At 44.8% G+C, this 26,372-nt stretch overlaps 1 protein-coding gene across 5 annotated transcripts in view; it reads right to left on the bottom strand.

The window, feature by feature from the left end:
• DENND5A (DENN domain containing 5A) overlaps nucleotides 1-26,372 on the bottom strand; it is a 2,487,481-nt gene that overhangs the window by 1,366,728 nt on the left and 1,094,381 nt on the right. For 3 of the 5 annotated variants that reach the window (XM_069623676.1, XM_069623672.1, XM_069623674.1), the window contains one exon: nucleotides 20,546-20,611. The exons of the other annotated variants lie outside the window; for them this stretch is intronic. In XM_069623676.1, the coding sequence (XP_069479777.1) occupies nucleotides 20,546-20,611 (66 nt within the window). The remainder of the gene's footprint in view (nucleotides 1-20,545; nucleotides 20,612-26,372) is intronic. 5 annotated transcript variants of the gene reach the window in all.

The raw sequence follows: 26,372 nt of genomic DNA, 5'->3' as shown, positions 1-26,372 counted from the left end.
TTATTGTGGCTTTTACAGCCTCCCATACCATGTTTAAGGGCATCCCAACTACGTCATTCATCTCAAAGTAACTTGTGATGGCCTCAGAAAGTGTCTCTTTGAACACTGGGTCTCTGCTTAGAAAATCAGTGCAAACCCATCTTCGATCAGTTTTGGGTATAGATCCCAGGTCAAGATCTAATGTGCAGAGGTTGTGATCTGTCCAGGTCACGACCTCTATCACACAGCCATACACCTCACATTCACTTTCGGCCCCAGACATTTGTAGTAGGAAGTAGTCTATCCTTGAGAAGGTTTGGTGGCAGGGGGAAGAAAGTGAAGGCTTTTTCTTCCGGGTGAGCTGTACGCCATGTGTCTATTAAATGATGTTCCCTCAACTGGCTTAGGAATCTGTTACCTTGCATGGTGTTTGGTGGGTAGGAGTTCCGCCTTACTGGATGCCAATCCCGATCACGTTCCGCCACCACATTAAAATCACCCCCACAAACTAGCGTGCCCTCCTTCCAGCCCTCCAAGAGGTCAAATAAAGCCTCAAAAAAGCTGGACTGACTTTGGTTGTGAGCGTATGCGAAACAAAGTGTGATGGTACGTGTTCTTAACTGCCCTTTGAGCATTATTACGTATCTACCCTGGGCATCCCTGTGTATGTGTGCGATCGGGAGCCCCAGGGACTTTATGAGCATTATTCCTACACCGCCCTTCTTTTGAGAACCGGAGGCCCACACTGAGTCACCAATCCCTTTCCCGATAATCTTGCGTTCCCCCTCGCGTTTTGTCTCTTGTACAAACAATACGTCTAATTTGGACTGCGCACAATGACGTGCCAAAATGGATCTTTTTTGTGGAGAGTTAAGGCCTTTTACATTTAGGGACCCAAAGACTATACTATCGGACCTGGCCATACCTGCAGTTGCGCTTCATTGATGAGACCCCTCCACCCTTTAAGGCCTGCTGAGGGCCTTTTCTTCCCGTGTCAGGTAGACCTTTAGCATGCTGGATTAGGGCTATGCATGTAGCTTAGTGCAGTGATTAGGTTCCGTCGGTTTGTTAGGCTGAGTGTCCCATACCCCCCGCCTCCCCTTCCTCTGAGATGCATTTAGGCACAATCTCCTCCGGGTGAGATGAGACGCCCTAAACATAGAAGGGCCACACTAGTGGAACCCCTCCCCGGGCGTTAATGGAATCTATTAATGCTTATGCAAAGAAAGAGTTACCTGCATAAGATACAGTGTTTGGTTACTGCTTACAACTCGGTTTAGCCTCAAACTTATCTTAACTTGCTCCCGTTGCTATGAGCTCATCTGTAACAAAATTAGTGAGCTTGAGAGAGCACTGCAAGGTTGTTTCAGAGAAGGAACTTTTGAAACTTGTTGTCTCATGGAGTATTTAGGTGCTTATACTTCCATTTCAACTGCGCTCTTCCTCGTCTTGAGGGCTTTGGCTCCTGGTAGCGATTTGGTCCTGAGGGTTCCCTGCGTACATCTGAGTCCAAACCCGCAGCAGGGCCTTTAAGGTGTCGGAGGGCTCGCTCTTCTTCCACTGAGGTGATTCTGAACTCCTCGCCGTTGTATTCGAATGACAGGGAAAAAGGATGACCCCAGCGATACCGTACACCCTTCTCTTGCAGCCAAATTGTTAAGGGGCGACATCCCCTCCTTTTAGCAAGGGTCATCACAGGCAGGTCTTGGTACAGTTTTACTTTTCAGCCCCTAAATTCTACTGTGTCCTTTTCTCTTGCTTTTTGTAGGACTTCCTGCCTCTGTGCGTAATAGTGGCATTTTATAAGAACTGATCGGGCCCCTTTGGTGGTCCGCCCGCTCTGTACACCCTGTCGAATTCTAGTTGGGGAGGTCAGCTTTATCATGGAGGGATAGGATCAGATCTTTGACCTTACTTTCGAGACTCATCGTGGGTTCCCCTTGCTCTTCCTCCAAGCCGATGATACGAATGTTGGATCGCCGTTCACGGTTTTCTAGGTCGTCAAGCTTTGCCTCCATGTCTCGCTCTTTTTGTTCCAAGTCCGTGTGCCGGGCCTCATATTGCATCATTGTGATGTCGCTTAACTGCTGATTGCTTTCGACTGCTTCCAGGCGGTCTTCCACTTTGGCCATCTTTGTTTGCAGGTCGGAGACGGTTTCTGTGAGACTGGATTTCATTGATCTGATTTTCGCCTAGTAGGAGCCTAATATCCAATTTTGTGGCGCTATCGAGATTATTTCTTGGGATGTCAGAAGAGCTCTGGACTTCATCCGGATCCATGGCTACCCTTGTCCGTGAGAACTTGCGCAGTGTTGCGAGCGTGCACAGATCCAGGCTTTCCCTCTTCCTGGGCCTGAAGTGCGCTAACACTGTAATGGGAGCTAAGGGTGCCTAGGTCGGGGGCTTTCCAAATGTGTGGCTGATGGGCCTGCTCTTGGAGGAGAGTGGAGAGGGCACGTCCGCCTTTCACGGGTGTTTTTCCGTTGGGGCGAAGCTTCATCCTGTTCCCTGGTGCCGCTCTCCTCTTGAGCCCTTTTGTAGTGGGGATGACAATTGATGTTTTTACCTCCTTTTCATCCAGCTGTCACTGGGGAAGCCCCCAGTAGGTATTATTTAAGTGTGTTCACTTTGTGGACAAGGCACCCCGAGTGCCGGATGTACCAGGCTCGCCTAGTGCTCTCCTGCCAGCGTGCAGGAGCCTGCAGAGGCTCCCAGACAGGTGCTGAGTTAATGGCTTGGGGTGGCGTGCTGTGAGGTCCTTTTCAGGGTGTGTTGCCCCATGGGGGGGCTTTGTGACTGCTTTTGACGCTGAGAGGAGGGAGGCGTAGTCTGAGACTGTCTGTGTATCCCCCTCTATCCTTGGGTTACTACTCCCATGGCTGATTCGGATGCCGCTGGTTGGGCTGGGTGTAAAGGGGGACCTGCCTCCGTGCTTGGTTGCTATGCTCTTAACCTTATAGTACCAGTGTAGGCGGGATTGAGTGGCCCCCGCTTGCTTAGCGCCTCCTGCGCTCCTGCGCTTTTTCCAATCCCAAACTGTATTTATTTTTCACTATCACATGCGCTTGTGAGAAATCTGCGAGTTTGCTATGGTGTACTCCGATGAGGGGACTCTCCGAGGTCTCTCCCTCCACCCTGGGTGCCCAGGGGGCTGATGCAGCTGTGCAGCGGTGGCAGCGGCACCGCCGAGTCCCGGCTTGGGTACGGGTCTTCCGCTATTGGGGCTGCAGGGAGGGGGGAGACGTCTCCTCTGCCGGGGCCTCTGAGGGTTTGGGGCCCGGCGCGTTGCACCCTCCGCGGGGCTCCCCGATGGGCTGGGGGATTATTCAGTTGTCCCTAGTCGCTTACCTCCACTCCGGAGTACTGATTGGAGCGCTCATCTCTTGTTGGTCGCGGACATCGGCGGGTGAGGGAAGGGGCACTGGGCTGCAACCGGCCGCAGGCCTCGGCAGACCCTTTTTGCTGTATTTCTCTCACAATGTGCGATGAGGGGCCGCTCCGGTAACTGGCCTTGCAGGGCATTTGCTGGTTGTTCAAGTTCCGCTGAGCATGCCTTGACTTCACTTGATCCGGGCTCCACATGCGGCCGCCATTTTCTTCATCCCGGCGAGCCGGCCGGGGGTCGGGGTGAGCAGTGTTGCCACAAGGATTTTATTGTCCTCGCTCCGTGGTTTTGGATGAAAACTTCGTCCTCAGGTGCGCCAATGGTTGCTGATGCACCGTAGTGGTTTAATCCTGCAAACGGTGCAATTTCTCTGCATAATTTCGGGCCAGTTTCTTGCCCGGAGAGGGAGACGATGGCTTAGGCTGCCATTTCGTCTGCACCTCCTTGTGGTCTACATAAAGTGCTTCCTTTTCTAATGGTGTCGCCTGAGTCCTGTGTTGCCACTGCATTACATTATTTTTTTTGTTAAAACATTTTATTGATTTTACAATTAAGCATCGATAAACAATATCTTCAACTCTCCCCAACTCCCTTGACCCCCCCCACCACCGTGCCCCTCCTTGGTGGTGTGGAATGATTCTTTGGCCGGGATGTAGAACGTTTTACATAATGTCCAGGATTCTGATGTTGTGTGGGCACCATTGTAGCATATAGTCCCTCTAATATAGTAGGTTAGGATAGGGCCCCAGTCTTTCCGGAACGTTTTGGGTATTCCTTGAAGTTTGTAAATTATCCATTCCAGTGAGACAAATCTCCAAGCTTTTTGCAGCCAGTCGTACATCGTGGGCGAGTTTTTTTGTTTCCAATGTTGGGCTATTGTCAGCCAAGCCGCTATGACCAGAGTCATCGTACCCCTCTGTTGTATTTTTGTGTGGGACTTCTGTCCTGGTGACCACAGTCCCGCCATCCATATCCTGTCTTGTAGCTGGTCTGTTCCCTGCAACATTTTGCCCACTTGGGATTTCACTTCCCCCTAGAACTGCTGGAGGTTCGGGCAGCTCCGCCATGTGTGTCTCCAGTACCCTTTCGTGAGGCATCTTCGCCAGCATGTGTCGCCAGTGGCTGGGTATATTGCGTGGAGTCTTTAAGGGGTGCTCAGGGGTGTAATGCCAATGTAGTATGACTTTCTGCCACATTGCTCTCACCTGTATTAAACACGTTACTTTGGGGATTATGCGCCATACAGGTTCCCATTGTTTTTCATTGTGATGGGTTTGGCCAATGTTCTCTCCCAACATTTCATGTAGTTCCATTGTACTTCCTCCTCTTGATCGTTAAGAAATGTGTAAAGATTGGAGACTATCTTTTTGGCGCCTGTATCTGTTGTCATGTAGGTCTCAAATGGTGTCAGCTTTCTAGTGGCTGCTTCTTTTATGGGGGTGGTAGGTTATCCAGTGTTTTAGTTGGGTGTATTTAAATTCCTCCTTGGACTTGATCCCCAGCGATTGTGTGCATTCCTAGTATGTTATTATAGATTGATCCATGTACATGTCTTATCTTGCAGCATCCTGCTTGTATCCAGCTGTTCCGGTCCATCCCCGTTGAAAGTCCGGGAGCCCGAACATTGGAGTGAAGGATGATGGGAAGGTCATAAGGGCCCCTCTTGATCGCTGTGTCCCAGGTTTCCAACCTCACCCCCACTACATCACTTATCTTGGTGTTGGGATATCTGTAGCGTTTGTTTAGCCATAGTAGGTTGGAAAGGAGGGAGCCCGCTACTGCCCAGTCTTGTCTAGTCCAGATGTGTTGGGGAGATTGCGCTACCCATTCCTTTATATCCCTTAGTTGTGCCGCTTCGTAGTAGCTACGAAAGTGGGGGAAAACTAGTTCACCTTGGTTTTTCTGCGCTGTTAGGATTGACATCGTAATTCTGGGGGGCTTATGTTTCCATATTAATGTGGTCACCAGTTTGTTCAGCGACCTGAAGAACGATCTCGGGATCTTCACGGGCTGTTTCTGAAAATAGTAGAGTAGTTTTGGTAAGACTGAAAGTTTTATGATGGTCAACCTCCCCCACTACGAAATGCTACGGGGGTTCCACTTTGCCAGGTCTGCTTTTAGGCTCGCCAGAAGTTTCGGTTAATTAGCATTATACATTTGTTCAATTGAAGACGTTAGTTTAAATCCTAGATATGTAATCCCTTGTGGGGCGTTGTTCAGTTGAGCCAGCCTGTCTACAATTGCTGGATCCTTGGTTAAGTTTAATATTTCTGATTTCTGTTTGTTTATTTTAAGGCCGTAGATGGAGCCGAATTGGTTCACTTCCTTAATCAGTTCTGGGAGGGAGTTTTCTGGGGACATTAATGCTATTAGGATATAGTCCGCGAAGGCCACGGCTTTATGTTTGTCTCCCCCCCCATTACTATGCCCTTCACTTGTTGGGTTTCCCAAATCCGGGGAAGGAGCGGCTCCAGGTATATGCATAGAGTAAGGGTGAGAGTGGGCATCCCTGTTTGGTGCCTCTACTCCGGGGCACCTGTCACGACAGAGTTCCATTCAGGGCTATCCGCAACGAGGGTATGGTGTAGTTGGCTTTAACCAGTTTCATATAATTCTCTCCAAATCCCATGCCTTCCATGGTGAGAAAGAGTTGTGACCACTCCAATCTGTCAAAAGCTTTCTCCGCGTCCAATGACACGAGGATAGCTGGGATGTGGGTTTGTTCTACTTTCTCAATTTGGTGGCTCACTCTGCGTGTGGTGTCTGCGGTTTGCCTTGTTGGTATGAATCCCGACTGGTCAGGGCCTAAAGAGTCAGGAGTAATCGTGTAAGTCTCTCTGGCAAATGTTCATGTATAGTTTTGCATCCAAGTTAATTAGGGCTATCGGTCGGTATAACCCCAGGAGAGATGGGTCCTTTGCCGGTTTGGGGAAAACCACCAGTTTAGCTTTGTTCATGGGGCTAGTTATGTTCCCTTTGATACTGAAACTGTTGAACAGGTTGGCTAGTTTTGGGGCTAGCACCTCTTGGTATTTCTTATAGAACATGTCCGGGTATCCGTCGGGACCTGGTGCTTTGTTTCTAGGGAGTTTTATTTATTGCACAGAGGACTTCCTAGTCCTGTATATCCCTGTCTAGTAGTGTATTGTCTGAGATTTTTGAGATAGTGGGACTCTCCAAGTACTCCTTCTCCCTATCTTTCCTTGGTTCATATGACTTGTACAGGGTCTGGTAGTAGTCCCACAGCAGTTCCCCCTTCTCCTCATTAGCTGTCTTTATTTGGCCATATTTGTCTTTTCATTTCAGTTTAGCTGTCCTCCGCCCCTTTTCTCGTAACTTGCAAGCAGTTTGTCTGCCTTATTGGCACTAATGTAATATCTATGTTTTAGTCGTAGGAGCGCCATTTCCGCTTTTTTGCTTTGCATCATTCTCAGTTGATCTTGTATGTGTTTCAGGGCTAGTTTCACTTTCCTACTGGGGTTGTTACCTCATTTTGAAAGCTTTTCAGTTTCCCTTCTCGTTATTCCTCCCATCTGTTTCGCTGTTCATCTCTTTGTGCTTTTACAGCTATTAGGTCGCTCCGTAGTACCGCTTTGAAAGCATCCCAAACAATACCCTGTGGGGTTGCTCCTGTGTAATTTTCGGTAAAATAGTGTTCAATCTTTTCTTTTATTGCCACCACTATCAAGCTATCTTGTAATATGTCTGTTGGGAATTTCCATGTCCAGATCCCTCCCTGCCTACTGTGTATGCTAAACGTTGTTGTTATCAGGGCGTGATCCAAAAGGGCGATTGTGAGTTGTGAACATGTGAGAAGTGGGTAAAGCCCTGCGTTTCCCCTTTTGTCGTGCACCATAAATCGTGGAGGGCCAGTGTCTCCATTTTTTTTTAGGGCTTTTGACAGGGCGTTTATCCCAGATTGTGTCTTCGAGCTTCTATCAAGTCTGGGGTCCCATGTTAGGTTCAGGTGTTCCCCCAATATGACGTCCCGTGTGGCAAATCCTTCAAGTGTTATCAAGGCCCCTTTTATTAAACATTCCTGCCCCTTGTTGGGGGCATAGATTGAGGCTAGTGTCAGATGATTTCCTCCTATCTCTACATTAAGAAAGAGAACCGCCCCTCTTTATCTGCTAAGGAGTTCTGGACGCATGCGTTTAGCCTGTCTTGCATAGCGATTAGGACACCCGCTCTCTCCTGTTTTCCTGGACCTTTTGCTCGTCTATGCGTTTGTTCTTGGTCTTCTCCCTCTTCCTGGTGCAGGTGCAAAATTTGCTCCCCTTCCTCGCATGTAGTAATCCTGCGCTGTCGCCCCCATCATGTAAACAGTAGTCTGAACGGGAAAGTCCATTTGTTTCTTACTTGGTTGGTCGTTAGGTGTTGGACGATAGGACCTATTCTTCTTCTCTTCTGTAGCGTGGATTGTGAGAGGTCTTGATATAATTGTACTTCTTGCCTGTTTACTCTCAGCGGGCCCATTGTTCTCACCTTACGTAGGATTTGCTCTTTTTGGGCATATAATGTTACAGCTGCAAGGATGTCCCTTGGTCGCACCCCTGGTTCGACTGCTCTTCTCAGGCCTACCCAATGCAGTGTGTCAACATGGACCTGGGTTTCTGTGTTCTCTGTTCGAACTTCCTAAAAGAGTTGGAGGACCGTCTCGGCCAGGTCTTTGTCCTCTACAGATTCTGATAGGTTTTTAATTCTGATGCTGGATTTTCTAGATCTGTTTTCTAAGTCCTCACATTGGAATTCTAGGTTGCTGGAGAGGTGGGATATATGGTCTAATACCTCATTCCATTTTTGGGTGCCGTCCTCTCTTGTGATCTTCCCTATTGTGCGTTGTTTTTTTAGGGGGGTCTTCCCCCCGCACTTTTCTGCTGCGTGTGCTGGAGCTATAAAATTGTTCAGCGTCTTCCTCTTCCCTTTGCCCGTACTGATTTATACGGGGGGGGTTTCCTCTCGCCTTTCTCAGTCCCTTTCACAGATGGTCTGATATGTCGTGGTTTCCTTTCCATGCTTGTTTTGTGCTGCACTTGAGGCTCTTCAATGTTCTTAAATCCCCCTGCCGGGGTGGCCTTTTTGCTGGTGTGTTATGGGGGGGAAGAGGGAGGCGGAGTATCTGCAGCCTTGCAAAAGATTAGGTTTAGCACTGCTCCGACAATTTCTGTGGGGGCCTTCCCTTGTTTATGCTGCTTGCCTTGTTTTGTACCCTGCCCCCTCTGCAAGTGCCCTCCTTATAGCTTCTCCCTGCTCAGCTTTGTGCTGCGGTGTGGTCTAATGTAGGTGGTGCGCCTCTTTGTACCTCTGGGGTTGCCCCTCCCACCGAGTCCCTACCAGTATTTACTGTGCCTTGGTGTCACTGCCATGGGGGGAGGAGGGGTCACCACTGGGTGTTACGTGGGGTTTACAGCCTCTGTTTGCTTCCCTTCCAGGTCCTGCTCCGGTGGCTATCCTTTGCTTTCTAGGGTGTTGGGCGCATTTTCTGACCTTTCTTTCTCACCTGTGGGGCTTAACTATGTTGAGGCCATTGCTGTTTTCTCCCTTCTTTGTCCGTTGTTCAGGCACAGAGTGTTCTGTCGCTGTTACGGCGGGCTTCTCTCTCTCGTGCGGGTCCGTTGTAATCCTACGGTTGTTTTTCTTGGAACTCACTAGTGGCATGAAGCTCTTCCCCCGTTCGGCTCACCTTTATCACTGGTATGCTTCTCTTGCTTGCCCACAGCTTCCTCGGGGAGGAGGTAGGTTCCGGGTCTCACATGGCGCCTCCCAGCTGCGTTCTTCTCCGGCCTCTGAGTGGTGTCCTTCCCAGCTTTTCTGTCTCAGGGGAGGGATACACGCAACCCCCTCTGTCCTTTTAGCACCGTCGAGAGTGCTTGTGGCCGTACCTTTTCCCACCCCGCCTGTGGGACCGCAGCCATTCCGGGTTTTGTTGCGATCCGATTTTGCATGCGCCTTCGCAGGGGTTATAATACTCCCAGGGCTCTCCCTTTCTTACTGGCATCCGCCCTTGGCTTCTTTGATGCTCCGTAGGGGTGGTGGTGGTTACTACAGGACCTCGTCCCTCTTACACCGTCCTCACTAGTCCGCGAGTGTAATTTTCCAGCCCGATGTGCGTCTTCCATTGTTCCGGCTGCAACTTACGGGCCGGTATCTTTTAAGTTCCTCATCATTAACTGCTTTTGGTCCTGAAAGGGCTGTCCTACTTGAATTGTTTGTCTGTCCTGTATATTCTGCACTGTTTGTGCATCCTCAATCGTTTGCCCACTATGATTTCATGGCCTATATTGAACGAGTGCCTGTCCAGAAATGTTGTCCATTCAGGTTTTCAAGTACGCCATGAATGATCACTCTTCGTAACTGTTACTTATAATGAACTGCTGTTGCCTTACAAGCTATGCTTGTCCAAACGTGACATTTTGTCACCCATCACAGGGTTCTTATTCTAAACACCAGCTTCACCTTTAATTTTAGCTATTTTATGTTTGAAATCTTTTTTTTCTTTTTTCTTTTTTACAACTATGCAACAAAGCCAAGTATAACAAGGATGAAGAAATAAAAAACACCAAATTCCCATAAACTATGTTATCTTTACACAACAATAACCCATTCCTGCACCCCTTCCAATCCCAAGGCATAAGATTATCCAGTTATCCAGAATGAAAAGATAGGTTCCCCAGTCCATTCCTAAAATTCATTTCAAACCTGCTTGGACCCAGAGGGTTTGCAGCCTAAGATTGGTTGTTTAGCCTTAAATATCCTGAAAGGACCTTCAGTACCGCATAGCAAAGTTACATTTGTACCTCAAGCTGTTTGAGCAAGTGTAATCTTTATTTAGCTTTCTGACATAACCCAAAAATGGTTTACAAGCATAGATTACTCATCTTTTATAACATATGTCATTTTCTCATTAATCAGTATGGACCAACGTTTTGTGTACCAGTTATCAATGTTCAGGGTTACAATGGATTTACATTGATCTGCTATCAATAACCTCAGTACCAGCAGACCTTTTGTAATTAACGCCCGCCCCACTGCCACTGATAATTAATGTGACCCTTCCACTGGTTTCCACAACAGACATACTGCTGGGTCACATGACATTCTCCTGTCTGAAATCAATGTTAATTCCGCAGTCATTTCTTGCAAGAATGTAGGAGCTTTAGGCCAACTCCACCACATATCGAGGAAAGACACAGAAACCTTTGCATGCCCTTCAAAATAGTCCTGTAGCTTTCTCAATAAAACGTCACATGACATCAAGGGTACAATACCATCTATAAAGAATTGTATTGTGTTGTTCTTTATGCTGCATGCAGATTGAAGCTCTTCTGACACTACGCTATAAACGGTGCCATTCTGTGTCTGAGAGGGCCTGGTGTAGGCCTTTATGCCATGCCAGTATTTGTGGGTTTAGCTTCAAATCTGGTTTAGTTGTTAAGATTTTATATAGATTAGAGATCAGGCGTTTTGGCAAAGTGCTGGAGCTAATTAATTTCTCAAAGCACAGTCACCTGGGGCTTAATTTGCACATTTAGAAGCCAGTGCCTACATTTCATGCAGTGTAGTTTTCCCCTTCATCTATTCCACATGTGGTTTTACAATCACAGAATGGGAGAAACTCCCCACCATAAAAAAAATGGTTCGCAAACTCACACCCTCGTTTAAGCCATTCAGAAAAAGAAGAGGAGCAGCAGGCTGGGATGAACTGGGGTTTGCCATGGATCAAGGAGTATGGGCCAGGAAAGGATGTCAGCTTAAGCCTGCATACCCTCATGGTGGTACTGATTGCTGAACACAGACTGCCAAGGGCTTTCTCTGGAAGAAAACCATAGTACAAGTTTCAATTGTTTCCTGGTCACCTGGTCTTTAAAGGGGAAGTTTGCTAAGAACTGTTAGTGTCCCAATCGATCATGCATTTCGTTTTAAGCATACTGTAATCAATCTTAAAACAATTTTCTGTGTACCTTAGCTTTCCTCACATTTACACATGCAAAAAGAACGGGTTGGGGGCCGCCACCTTTTGCTAATCTTATCCATTGATACATCGCCCTAGGTTCAAGTGCCCTCGCGGTAAGAATATAGATCGCCCCCCCTCAAACTGATATCACTTGTCCAAACGATATGCTCCACCTATTTTCATGACGTTTGTGGCCAGCGTAGCCAAACGTACCCTGAATGCAGTACCAGGAAGATAAACACAAACATTCTCTCACAGCTATGTAAATGACAGAATAAAATAATATATTTCAGTAGCTGTTTCATAATCGAATATACACATTAAAATATGCTAGCTAACAAGTTACGTTATAATTCAGTACCGGACGAAAACGAATGAGCAACACCCACACCACACGGAATGAACACAGATGTCAAGATGGGTGAGTAGGTCACATCACTATGTGCAGGGAAGTGCCCAGAAGTAGTCAGACCACTGAATGGGAGGGAGATCCAGGTGCACCTATGTCCCATAGCGGCCACTACCTGAAACTAAGCAGAGAGATAGGAACGTCTTAGGTTGACCCACAGACAGAGGGCATTATAATTAAAGTGGAAAGAGTAGTGAGTGAACAGATAACCCCTGGAGCCCAGGGAGCTCAAGGGCACAGGAAAAGGTTTCTGCCCCTGCCTTAACGGTGCCCAGGGATGCGATGGTGGCTGCTCACCGGGATATGCCACGGGAAAAAGCAGTGTAGACATCATTAGCCTGAACACAGGTTGTAGGTGCAGGTGTTGGAGGAGTTATCACCACAATATAGGCCACCCAACAACCCACAACTCTGCACAGTATATATGATTGCGAAGGGCATAACAAATCACAAGTGCAACACTCAGGCGTTTATAGCATGCAGCATAAATATTCTGCAACATAACGTACGATGTGCATTCTTTTCATCAAAAAGTACATTCATCCATCACATAGTCATCAAGCGCACAGCACACATGCCATTTTCAATCGCCCAAATATTATGTAAAGTTATGCTTCCATAATTTCAGGTTGTTCCATTCTCTCAATGTCAAAGCAGAACAACCGCTATGAACAACAGATCCCAGAAATAGAAACTAAAGTTTCGTATGTCCACTTTCAATATTGTCAATTATATCAATTCTGTGTGGCTATTCGACGCATTGTGTCCTTCGAACTGTTAGTGCGTTTCATTCAAGCATAAATAACAATGCCAGCCTGTATTCAGTGATCTAAGCAAGTGAGCGGTAGGTTACGTTTTGGAGAAAGAATGCCACAGCATAAGACCTTGCTTCTGACACATGGTTTTGAAAACAAAGGACAGTAAAAACAGTGATTTACAATATGTAACTCAACGGGGGAGCGATAACACACCAGAAAATTATATATTGATGTTACCTCTAGGACTATCACTGCGCTGTAAGAATCGAGATCCATAGCCCCTTCTCGCTCGTCACACACTCTTCTATGGCCCAAAGCATACCCCTGCGCCTTGTCTCCTACAAACCTACCGGCCATTCGTTACTAAGCCCCTGTTCCACCCTTGATTCATTGGTTTGCTACCTACATTTCTGGCATATATTGTGTGCCTCTTACTATAATTCCTGCATGTTCGTTCATGCTCACTTGCGCACCTGAAGCAGCCCTGTGTACCCTCAGGCGATAGTGGGAGAGATTGCGTGCTCACACTACATATGTCTCCTGTGTGTTTATTCTCATGTCAAGTAGCCACACACACCACAAGGTGAGGCTTTAAAACACTTTGGGCCTGATTTATGAAATGTCTTGCCCTGTGCAAAGTTACTGCCAACATACACCATGATTCATGGTACAGTACACCAGTGTCTTTTTGTCATGCAAAGTCACTTTGCACTCCAAAAAGACACATTGCACTGCTCTATCCTGATTCGCGGAACAGTGCAAAGTGTCTTTTTGCAGTGCAAAGTAGCCTTTCATTGCACTTTAAGTTACCATTTCTGCCAGCCGGGAATTCAATGTGGTATATTTATCTAGTTTTTATTTTATTGAGCATTTGTAAGGCGCTTTACACAACAGAATTGTGTTTCAAAGCGCCACAATGCTCGATGGGAACAGAATATGGGAAATAATATTTTTTTTATTTTTTATTGGTGTTTGGTGCGCAAGCATCTTTACAAACATAAAAAAAAGAGTAACAGAATCAAAAAATATACATGATCTCATAAATTACGTAATATACAAAGAAGTACAAATACATTATACAAACAACTCTCATAAAACAATCAAATAAATAAGCAGCAAACAATCCTTAATTAAAAGCTACCATCAACAAATCTATTAGAGACATTGCTATCTTGTGGCAATCATATCGATATGAATCACATGTTTGATATATTTCAATCCAACCGTAATGTATCTTATGATGACTAGTCGCACCTATTGTAGTGATCGAAACAACCACGAATTCTAAATATATAAAAACTTTTTGATGCAATGATAGTAAACACTTGTAATGTTTCATTTCTCAAATTTGCTGAGTTTTACCTGTATGCAACTTAATAGACGTACCAACGAGAGAATTAAGGCATTGCTACGTCCCCCACATGCAACCCAGCCACAACAGTTCACGAGAGAGATGTGGAAGAAGATAAATATTTACCCAGTGTTGTTAATATCTGGTTTTCAAAAAACTACACAATATGATTAGGTGCTTCAATGTTTCCGGCTCTGTGCTGCTGTGACAGAAGCGACAGAGGCCATCATTTGCTGAACCATTGTTAAGATTCCAATATTTAATACACACATTGGTGTGAAGTAGATTTAATCTAAACCTCATTTAGACATTCCTAGCTCGGTTACAGGGGAAACAAGCTAGGTAAGGCATGCAAAAATGTTTCTTGCGTCTAAATTTGGTTTTATTCTTCATACAATCGATATGTAGCGATATGATCTGCGGTAGAAGCCCAGTCAAGTTGAAAACGTTTTTTCTTCACAAGTACTGGGCGGATTTGAAGATCTACAGGTTCCATAGCAAGCAAAGACAACATTTGATTGTCAAATAACAAAATCGACGCTGGTGAAGAGTTTGCAAGCATTAGTGCTAAGTTCTCATACAGGAATTGGGCGGCCGATGCAACATTTTGTCATAATTATGTAGTCTTCTCCATTGAAGCTTTGATGCTAACAAGATCAATCCAAGCTTGTGGTTGACTATGTCATTGGGCAAACTTGTAGGTAGGCCAAGACCAGATTTCCAAATTAGACCTTGTGTTTTGTTAAGAATTTTACCAATGTGGAGCAGGCAAAGATCAAGCCCATAAAGAATCATAGACTCTACTTTTAATAAATAGAATTCAAACAAAGGTGTGAGCGAGAATTTGCAATGTTTGTAATATATAAGCTTCATTTGTGCTTTCAATGGGGCAATTTTGATAGTTAAAGAACAATGCCACATCTTTAGCGAGTTGGTATTAGTAATATTATAGCCCAGGTATGTCAGTCCCATCTTACGATGGATTGAGTTGTTTTCAATGTTCCATTGGAATCTTAACACTTTTTTCTTGTTGGAGAATAGAAGGATGTTGGATTCTGTTGAATTCGTGACCAAGTTGTGTTGTTTGCAAAATATGGAAACGCATTGAAGTTTCTTCTGTAACCCAAAAGGTGTGCGGTCGAAGAGTATGACATCGGCGAAGGCAAGCCAATTTAGTCGCAATTCTCTTAGTCTTACCGGAATGCTTGCAGAATTAGTCCATAAGGAATCAATGTCAGCCAAGTATAGGTTGAAAATGGAATACCATAGCGTTGCATTTTTTGCCAAAGTGTACCTCTAATTACACTGTCAAATGCAGATGACAAGTCAAGAAGTACCATATAAATGGGACAATTTTTAGACTGTTGCAAGGATGCCAGGAGATGGGCTAGGAGGGTGGCATTCAACGGAGTACCCATTAATTTTCTAAAACCAGTCTGAAATCGGGATACTATGTTATGAGTCGAAATAAAGCAATTCAGATCTTCAAGTATCAATGCAGCAAATACTTTGGTAGCATCATTTATCAGGGTAATCTGGCGAAAGTTCAAAGGGATTCCAATTGGGCCTTTTTTATACAGAGGAATAATGATTGATGTTAACCACAAAGGTGGAATGAGCTTGGTTTGAAAAATAGCACCTCTTCAAGATTCTAGCCCCGAAATGAGGATCATCTTTGAAAACACAGGGCGGAATCCCGTCGGGACCTGCTGATTTAGAGAATTTAAGATTTTTAATCGCCCAATGCACATCCTGGACTTCCCATTGGCATTTGGAGGGGATGGAACTTGTTAATATTTGGATGTCAAAGGGAATGAAGCCCTGTGGCAGTTGGTATTTGCTCTTGTAATATTGTGTCCAAGTGTTTCCTGAGATGGCAGAATGAAAAATAGGTACTTGACGGCCTAGTGGATTCCTCAGGATCACCCAAATATCCCTAGGATTTTTGTTAACTAGAAAATTGATCATTGATTGATTATCCTTTAAGTGACACTCCAATTGTATTTTTTCAACTCTTTTTAATAGATTGAGTACATTTTTTTAAAAGTGAAATATAGACAGAAGAGGCTATAGATGACCTTTGTAACCCTCTAATCTCCCAATTTTTTTGCCGTTTAAGAAGCTTGAGTGCTTTTATGAATTTATTGGGGTGAGATAGTACCCGATTTGCTTGTTCCTGGGCAGCAAGGCTTCTAAGATGCCTATGTATCATCCAGATGTTCCATACATCCGCCTACTTGCTCACGGTTCCCAATAAAACAGGATGTTTTATGATCCAAAGATCTCGACTGACTCGGGCAGTCAGAAGCCTACACAATCTGGGGTTCCAGAGGATCGACAACATGTATCTATCAATTAGTACCAATGCAAGATTGGGATTAGAATGAAATTGTTTAGCCGCAAAAGATATACTACATTTTAGAATCATGTGGTCACCCAAGTTAGGATTACATATGTTCAGGGGGCCACTCTTGCTTGCCAACAAAGGGGATGTTGCAATATAATCTATGCATGAGCTACTATTACCTCAATGCCATGTAACATTTGAGAGGTGATCATCCAGTAGAAGAATATGGATATCCCACTCTTCTAGGAGTTGGGTCCAGAAAAATCCCTCTTTCTCGAGATAAAGTGGCCCTGAGCGTCCAGTGTTGAGTTAGAATATAGCAAAAGTGAGGAATTAAAGTCTCCTCTTATTATGATTTCATAGTTCGGCTTGTTAGAAATTGCATCCATTAATACTGAATTTAGATGTTCAAGCACTGTGTCCAGGTATATGGCATTGGGATTCCAATATAAGGACACAACTAAAATACTGAGGGGACATAATGCTTCAAAGATAATATCAATAACTAAACATTCGGCTGAAGAATATATAAATTTAGAAGGGAATTTAAAGCTATTTTGAATCAGTATAGCCAAGCCACCAGAAGGACGACCCATATTGGCTCTTTGAGCTCTGTGCGAATAGGCAGTGAAGCCATCTAGGTGGATGTCAGCCAAACACAGTTTCCTGTAGAAGCACAAGAGTAGGTAGCTCCGCCGCAAAAAGAGATGCAAGCCATGTAAACACATTTTTAAAGCCACAACAATTCCACGATAACATGGAAAATTTAGAGGTTTATGATTTATCTAATGGTTTGTTTTCATTGGATAAAGATTTAATAAGAGGTTCAAGCCAAGCTAGTCCCTTTAAGATGTTTGAAAAAGATTCAGTTGCCCCAACATTACACTGTTGAGGGCATTAGATTGCTGGTCAGATGAACACGGACAAGCCGTTTCTGAAACGGAAAGTTAAGTTCAATGAAAGTGCTAGTCTCATCCATGGACCAAAAGGCATATAACTGAAAACCGAGTACAGCCAAATCTGTTTGATGGTCCCATATGAGCTGAGCGATTATTTACGACTGTAATTTGCAAAGCATGCAATTTCTATTACAAGTTGGAGGTTTAATCCATTCCACGCCATCTGAAATGAGGTTATGAAGTGCCAGGATTTGGTGAATATTTTCATGAGAAACGATCTATTTAAGCTGGCTTGACCCTTTAAAGATGCATCACTACTCCACCCCAACATGAGCTTCATGTCGGGCGAGACATCAGAAAATGGTGGGGAAGAGTTACAAGGGCAAGGAGATGCAGTGCCAGAGGTTCCCGTGGTAATGTCCACAGGCATAGCATGAGTTGCTGTATTCTGTGCAACTAGTGCGACAAGGGTAGAAGCAATTCCTGAAGAAGGACCACTTGCAACTGCGATTGGTGGCAAAACCTTAGCAGGCAATACATCAGAAGTTGGCAACGCTACATTGAAATCTGAAGAGGGACGGCCATTGAGGACACACCATTCATTGTTGTTATAGTTTGGGTGTTGCAAGAGTTGTTAGACTGTGCAACAATAGTGGCCTTTTTGTTTTGGTTCCTTTGAAAATAGTTGGACATTTGCTTTTGCACAAAAGTAGCACTTTGTTCAATGCCTCTTTGTGCTGTGTCCAGAGCAATGGGTGTCTCAGGGACACCAACGTTGGATTGACCGACTGAAGGGTGCGAAGGATGTGAGGACTTTACTATGTCCAATGATGAGGGCCAATTGCTTCATGGTCCTTTAATTGAAGTAAACTTACTTTCTGTGTCAAGCTGATTCAAGTCTAGGAGTGCCTCATCGAGCGAGATGTTACCATTTTTTTTTTAATGCTGGAGTTTTGACCCTTAATTTTTTTGAGGGGCATATTTTTGGTTTTAGTTTGTACTAAATCCTGTGCATTGATATTCACACAGGAGGTTTTGAATTGGTGTCTTCTTTTTTGTGCTCTCATGTGCAATCGTTTTGCTTTCTGTGAAATAAAGTGTGTATGTTGTGTAGAATCCACCTGAGTTGAGGTTTCCTCAGGGATGACCAAGAGTTCGCCCACCATGTCCATATTCTCATCTAACAGATCAGTAATTGCTGAAGGACTGTAAGGAGAATCCTGTGTAATTTCACTTTGGAATTTCGGTACATTGCTGGCATATGCTATGCCCCATAAGTCTTGAGGCACCAAATTTGCATTTAACAGTATGTTTTCAATAACCAGGATTCTTTCATGTTGAAGTTGGGCTACTTCCATTAGGTCAACTTGAGAGTTCATGTTGGTGCCAGATTTATGAAAGTGTTGTTGTTGAACGGTATACACGCATTTCGCCGACCTATTTTTGGTCATGGTACTTTTCATCGCCGACCCTTTCATCGACAACAATTTTAAAAACATTTTTTAGTGGGTGTGTTTGTGCGGGTTGGGGTATGATTATTTAAGTAAGTGGGGGGCTTGGGGGGGGCACAGCCCCCCCCCTTAAATAAAAATAAAATGTTGGCGATGAAAGGGTCGGCGATGAAAAGTACCACGACCAAAAATAGGTCGGCAAAATCACGTAGAACCAGTTGAACAATCTGGGCATAGGATTTCAACTGACCAGAGGAACATTCTAAGCTGTCATTGGTGTGGGTGTATTGTGATGTTGTGGTTTTGCCAGTATTATTGGGCACATTCAGGTCAGGCTCGAATGCTTTTGCTGAATGCGAGGCCCAAAATGCGTGACAATTTTCTTGGGCCAACATAAAACCTTCCAATTTATTTCGTTTTGAAAGGTTTTTAATGCACTGGAGTCTGCGAGAGGAGAGACTGAGCTATTTTTACTCATGTGAGCTCTCTCCTCATCGATTACAATGACTACGGCTTGTAAATCGTTGCTGCTTGTGTGTAGCTTTTGTGTCGACTTAGAAGGCACAGAAATGGGGATGTAAGGAGAATGAGGCAATTTAAGGGTAGGATCTTGAGGGTGTTTGCCACTCCTGAGACTTTTATCCATTGTGGAGACTATATACAACCACATCTACTTAGTTGATGTAATAGATAGTTTTTGTAGCACGATAATTGTGTTCAGAGATGAAACAAAACGCTAGTTGTATTATATGCGACCACGTCTACTTTGATATAAAATAGACCATTTAAACATTTTTTTAAAAATGTGTTTGTATAGCGCTGCAGCCCGCAGGCATCACAACGCGTTCCATATAGACAAGGACATAGTAACGAGACAACAAATAAGAGTGTGTGGTTCAGATGTTCGGGTGTTTAATTTATTAGGGGTTTATTTGAATAACAAGGTTTCAAATTTTTTTTAAAGCATAGCAAGTTACATTAATTTTAAATAAAGTTAATTGTCATGCACATTTAATTGTACAATCTTTGATCTCACAAAGTACTTTGACAAAATTGTTTTAAATAATTGTCAACCAGAAATTATAAGGTTAGTCGTTGTAAAACAATTAGAAAATTCTTAGCAAGATCAAGTCAAACACTTGGAACATGTGATGCTTTCAACATATATATTTAACATTTCACCTGATAACCTTCCTAGATGACACATGAAGAGGATGTGATATCATCCTGCAAAACATAGTGATTAAAATGTTGCCTCCCAAATTAGTTTGCACTGTAATGTTTTCATTTTGATGTATTCTGCTTTGGACTGGAAGTTAAGTGTTATTAAAAAAACAGAAAACTCATCCAATGAACAGTTACATGCATTTCAGTTTTATAGTATGTTTTGGGGGAGGTTTTACTTTCATTGTTGCATGTCTATGAGCGATAAATACAACAAGGTTGTTGATTGAATTTTTTGTACTTTTCTAACAGCATTGTACATTCTTTGAAAAATAAAACCCTTATATTAATATCAAACCAAATAAAGTAGATCCACAACGACCAATGTATTCTATCTACGCATACCTCATACTCCGGACCTGTTTCAAATGAGGAAGGGATTGTCGAAGTTCCAGCATCCTCCTATAACAACGTAATTCTTTTAATACGTATGTTAAAGCAAAATTAAAAAGAAAACACCAGATGCAGACGATGGTCCATATTGAAAGACAATCCTACAAGACACTTGTCCAAAACGAATATTAGACATAATAATCTTCAATAGGTTTCAATTCGAAGTAGGCCACATGCATGTATTGTTCAGTCACATATAAAGGATTTGTATAAAATAATGACTTGATAGGTGAGTGATGTTGCTCTCGACTCCTGAATAGTGATCGATGATGAATCTTGCTCCTTTATATTATGCATATAATCAGAAAAGAGTCCAATTGAAAAGGTACATTAGTATTAATTTGACCATATCAAACGCTCAAAAACATTACTGCGAGCATGTGGCTTGGCCTCACCATTGGGATAATCAACGTGTCTCTGGTTTCCTCATTGGTGATGGTCTGCACTTCCATCAGTGAGCTCTATGTAAAGAAAGACATGTTAAACAACAAATTAAAATAAATTAAGCAAAAGTGGGGATAGACAAAGTAGCTTAAAGTGAAATGTTTTAAAAGTACAGTGCTTTAAGTTGCGAACGCAACTTGTGTGATATAAAAGCAATGTAAATATTCCCCAAAAAGTAAAAAACTGTCATCATGTTACCTTTTCCCACACTAATGCATTAGATTGCTAGATCATTCATAAGACATTTGTATAGAGAGCACTCTTTTTATATACCAACATACATATCAAATTCTTCGTCCACTACTTACCGGAGCCAGCGTGTGCTGAAATTTAGTTGGAACTGCATCGGGAAATAGCCTAAAGCAGGTTAAGTGTGCAATGTTTGGCACCGCTCTGGCCATTGGGAGCAGTCTATGATTCCTGGACTTTGGTGGCCACGTCCCCCTGCACATATCTGGTCAGCATTCGCCCTGCATCGGTGAAGCCCGTGGCGGTGGAAGGGCGCAGTGTTTGGCACTGCATGGTGTTCAGCGCTGTGGGGGTACGTGGCCAAACCCTGGGACAGCCTAGAAATAGAGACTAGAGGTGAGCTTAAGTTGTCTGTAATGAAGTCTGGCGTTGAAGAGTGCAGTGGTCATGCTGGAGTGGCTACATAGCACTCACCTATCTCCCCCTTCCCTACACTTCTTTTCTGCGCCCAATTGGCTGTCCAAGACCCTCAAATACCTAAATCTGAGTGCAAAACACTGGCTGTAAGAAGACAGCGGCAGCAGGGAGTTGCCCTTGGCCAAGACTTCTGACTGTTTTTGGGACCTCCAGGGCACATTTCATCAACCCCACTGATCCTGTGGGCCCTTTAGAAGAGGGCTATCTAGGCCTGCGGCTGTATAAAGACACCATGGGAGCCGCAGTAAGAACCCCAATTGATTGTAACCAGCCTTGGATGTATAACAACCTGAGTGGCCTTTTTGATACGCTCCCGGGAGTACGAAGTAATGTAAATGCCCAGGAAAATCTGGCCACAAACGTTCACTAATGAAGGGAACGCCTTGTGCAATGACATTACCAACAATAAGGCAAAGGACCTAATTGGAACGACCAATTTTGTCTCCCATCTTCCTGCCGACGCCCCTATGTATCCTGAGCCCATCTAGCCCATTTATGTGCCTTTTGCATCTACTAGCTACTTGCCACCTGACAGTATGCACCTATGGGCGGAAAGAGGGGTTAGTGTGTCGGCCACCCTGATCGCTGCCCATAGTCTGCCATCAACTCTTAGTTATGTCCCTGCTCCTGCATTTACGGCTGGCTCTTTGTTAGGGAGAATTCTCTGTTTAGGCTGAATTTCCTAACCTAGTGAGTCCCCCAGCAGCTTTGCTGGATTTCTGGAGTTTGTTTTTTTCTCTTGCCAAGAGTGAGACTCTTTTTCCCACTCTTGGACATGATTTATGGTGTTCCTTTGAATGTTAATGTGTTTCATGGGCTCTGGGGTCTTTTACTCCATAGGGTCTCATATGTTTTTGTATGTGTGTTACATAGCACCCTCCGTGCAGTAACACCGGGGTGTCATAGTGACCCCCCACCATAGACTCCATACCCTGGGACGGACTACTGTCTCCCAGGGCATGTAAAGTCACCATTGGCTTTACTAGTCCCAAATTACTAACAGAACCAGTACAAACCATCATATTGTGGACGTACCGGTAGGGGCAATTCGATTGCCCCTGGGTCTGTTATTCGAGGGGGCACTGTCCCGTCCCCCCTCGTCGAGTTTTGGCTGGTGGCAGTGGATACTACTTTTTATATTCAACCGCGAATATATCTCTATGGGATTTTCCCATTGTTCGAGGCTAATACTTTTTAACATAGCCTCTAACATACCGCCGGTTTATTTATTTATATTAATTCACCGGTTGGTATTTTCTGCCAGAACTCAATTTTAAAATGGCGTTTGTGTTCGCCTCTGTAACTCCAAACCAAAGGTCGAGCCCTTTGTTCCACTTTTTGGCGGGCTTCTCCACAGAAGCCTCCAAAAGTGGTGCCACTCTGTCTGGGTACCACAGGGGGTGTGGGAGGGGGTTAGGCACCCTGGACTGAGTTACCTTGGTAACTCAAGTCGCACTCTTGTGTGATTGGCCCAAGTGGTGAGCCGGCCGGCTCACCACTTAGCATGTTTGATTGACAGCTAGGCTGAGTGAATGGGGGTGTGCTGCATAAAAGCAGGGCTTTTTGGACTGGAACGTCAGAAGTCGCCACAGGACCTGAAAATCGACGAGGGAGAAGCTGAGCCGGCCTGCTACGACGACACCACAGGTGGAGCCCTGCTGAACCGACTCACCACTTCCCAACGACAGAGGAGATCTCCCGGCTGGAGAGTCTTCTTCCCCTGACTGGTGGGCACAACCAGTTTACCTTCCTTTCTCACATCCCAGGACGTTTTGTGGTCGAATTACCTGTGCCAAGCACCCCGGCAACCGGATAGCCACTTACCACTGGACCGCAAATAAAAGGACCGCTCCTTTTAATTGAGGACTCCGCGGCTGGTTTCTTCCCTGGTAGTGCAACGGACTCCTGCTTTCCTCCCCGACGAGATACTCTCTTCCTCCGGACGAAGCACCGACTTGCACCCGCTGCCAGGAACAACTGCCCCCGCTGGAGCGTTCTCACCATTTTAAGGTACCGTGTCCGCTAGGCCTCCCTTTCTAAAGATTGCTACAAGGTAACAATAATCCCTTAACCTTCTGGACTGGGCTGGCCGCCTTGACCATCTAACTGGTCCCTTTCATTTTGGTCCAACTCTTTCTGAACTTATTGCAAGACTTTTGGGCACTTTGAACCGTGTGACCTTGGACACATTTCGACCGGAGCCTCTTAAAGTGGGTCCGGCCTTGTTAACTTTGACTTTACGGTTTTAACCTGCCTTCTTCTCCTACTGTGTTCTTCCGAAAGTGTTGGGATCGGTTTCTATCTTTGCTCTGCCTTTCTCTCCCTTTTAAACCGATTGATTAGAGTGCCATCTTCGTTAAGCGCTCACCGCGGTCTAAAAATAAGTGTTGCTTTAATTAAGACTTGTCTAACTAATCGTTGAAGGGAGTATATATCTTTTAGTGAGTTTTTGAACTGCTTGCTATTAGTGCCAGTTTGTTTTACTAGATGTGTTTTTAAATAAATAATTATATCTCTTTTACACCAAGCTCTGGTCAATGTTTGCTTGTTCTACTGTGTTCTTTTGACCTATTGTGAATACTCTGTATACTACCTAACTCTTCTTGAGAGAAGTCTGACTGCTCAGCCACAGCTACCAGGTAAATCTGGGTGGTACAGACTGCTACCAATTGGGTTTACTGCCAACCACCTGTAGTCTTAAATCTTTTGCAGTGGTCCCAAAGGGAACTGCACAGGTTTCTGCCTAACACTCTTACATCGCCCCGTCTCGTCTATTCTTGCCCCCATCGGTCCTGGCCCCAGGGATATAAAGTCCCACGCCGAAAAACCTCCCTCCAGCTCCCCAAGTAGCTGTCATGATCCCAGTAAAGGAGCACAGTTCCCATTCAGGCATACCAGGGAAGCAAGGAACTTCACATCAGTCAGTGGGTCAACAGTGGCTACAAGCCTGGCACAAATGGCATTTGTCTCATTCATAGCATTGCACCCATAGGCTCACATAGTGCTTACATTAGTTTTCATAAACTCAATATTGCCGCCGCCAAGTCTATCGTTAATTTGCAGACAGCACATACCACACCTCTTGCAAAGGGAGCTACTTAAGCCCTGCCTCCACTGCAGCGCTCGCTTCGCGTCTTCTCTGCTTACAGCGGGTAATGCTACCGTCGATCTCCCGTCAGAACCTGTCAAAGAAACGAAAGTTCAGAGACATTAGTTTCCACAGAAAATCAACAGAATTCCATTGTTTTTGAAAAGACTTACCGAACCGAAGTGTTTCCGAAGCGTTTCTTCAGTCAGCTGTTTATTTCATAGTCCCTGCATCCTCTGTCAGAAGTTCCTTCACAGCCGCAGCATCTTCTTCATAGCAGTCTTCGTTCGCGGTAGCAGTGCCTTCATTCAGAAGTTTCCACAGCAGGCTCTGCATCGTTCAAGGGTATTTCATCTGCAGCTTTCCGAAAACCTGAAAACAAAAAGGTATTTTCATTAATGAATGAACTTATAAAAATAAGAAAGAAGAAGTTTTACATACGTTGCTTACCTGAAGTTCCAGCAAGTTTTGTTTGCTTAGTTATTACCGCGCTCGTCTTTGAAGGTTGCAATTACTCAGTGGAGACGAACTTACGTTTGTTAAATGTTTCCTCAAACCGAGTATAGTCACAGCCATTCCGCAGCATTTTCAGAGAACCAAGAACCTGCAAAATAAAAGGGAAAATATTAGAAAAAGAGATCTCTCCAACGTAGGGACTGCTCAGAATCTGACGAACTATAATCTTTTTTCACCAAATACTTAACCAAGATAAAAGCAAGGATATTATTCTGACAAGAATCATTTGAACACCGCAGCCTTTCAAGTTAAAAGTTTTCAAACTAACGCGCCCCTGTAGGATACAGGATGAAGATCTCCACAAAACATACAGGTGAGAAGGGAGGGATTATCAGAGGCACACTGCTATACAGTTTCTCCCCAGCAAAATAGAAATTGCAGTAGTGCTATTGTTATTATTGTCGTTTTACAGAAAAAAAGAGTCCAAAAAGTGCCCAAATAACAGACCCTCTGGCTGAGAAGGCATTATGCTCCCGCGAAGTCCCAGGTAAGCGTTACAGTAGCGCCTGCAGTGAGCATCTGTCATCTACGAGCTCGGGAGCTAGCTCCTTTCTCTGCCTAATGCCACTCTGGTTAAGAAAGCCCCCCAAGCCCCTAGACATGACCACGGATCAATCTAGTGAGGACAACACTCATATGGGCGGTGTAGGTGTAATCAAGTCCTCGCCGAACTGGCCAACGTTAGAAAACCGTTGCAACTATTGATAGAAGCCCATTGGAGGAGAGGAGGGAGATCACAGGAGGAGGCCCCGGACATTACATCTGTTGCCAAAGGGCATAAAATCCATCCCCCGCAATGCCCCTCAGCCCAGGCCTTTCCGCCTATAGCCACCCAAGAAAAGAATGTCGCCCGCCACAATTTGGTAGCTGGGAGATCAAGTACCACCAATCCAACCCGTGACTTGAAAGCCAAGACAAGTGAGAGCCGTGGGTCCCAAACCAAAGGCCAACTATTTCTGTATTGGCAGACCAGGGTTCTACCCTTATGGACATGCACTGCCCAAAAGGGGCAGAGACTGGGGCTCCCAGCATTTGCAAAAAAGGGAGCTCGGCTAAGTACCATACCCTGGGGAAACCTTCACGAGCCTCAGTACACCTTCATGGAGTTCCCAAATTGTTAGCTAACAAGCAAGAGACAAGGGATGCCCTTCTTAAGTGCTTACACTGGCTGCGGTTCACCAGAGGCTGTGTGTTTGTTTCTAGGGAAACCATTGCGGGTTCTCGCAGAATCCCAAGCAAGGCCATAAACCAATATGACTCCATTAAGCTGGATTTTTGGGACCATTGGGTAGCTAATGGGGTCCTAGGGAGTAGCAGGCGGGTGGGTCAGACTGTCAGGAGCGGGATATCAATCAGCCTGCACCCCTCGCCAGAATCGGATGACCCATTTGGAAATGCCACAATCATCACCCCCCTAACTGGTGCGAACTTTATAACCCTGGGTCAATGTCAATTGGGGCAAAAAGTGTCTGGCCCCTTGGAGTTAATGGTACCCTGGAAAGGTATGG

The sequence above is a fragment of the Ambystoma mexicanum genome, chromosome 11 (assembly GCF_040938575.1).
Source record: "Ambystoma mexicanum isolate Mex_15411 chromosome 11, UKY_AmexF1_1, whole genome shotgun sequence".
NCBI classification, from domain to species: domain Eukaryota; kingdom Metazoa; phylum Chordata; class Amphibia; order Caudata; family Ambystomatidae; genus Ambystoma; species Ambystoma mexicanum.
This window is presented reverse-complemented; position numbering and strand designations above follow the sequence as displayed.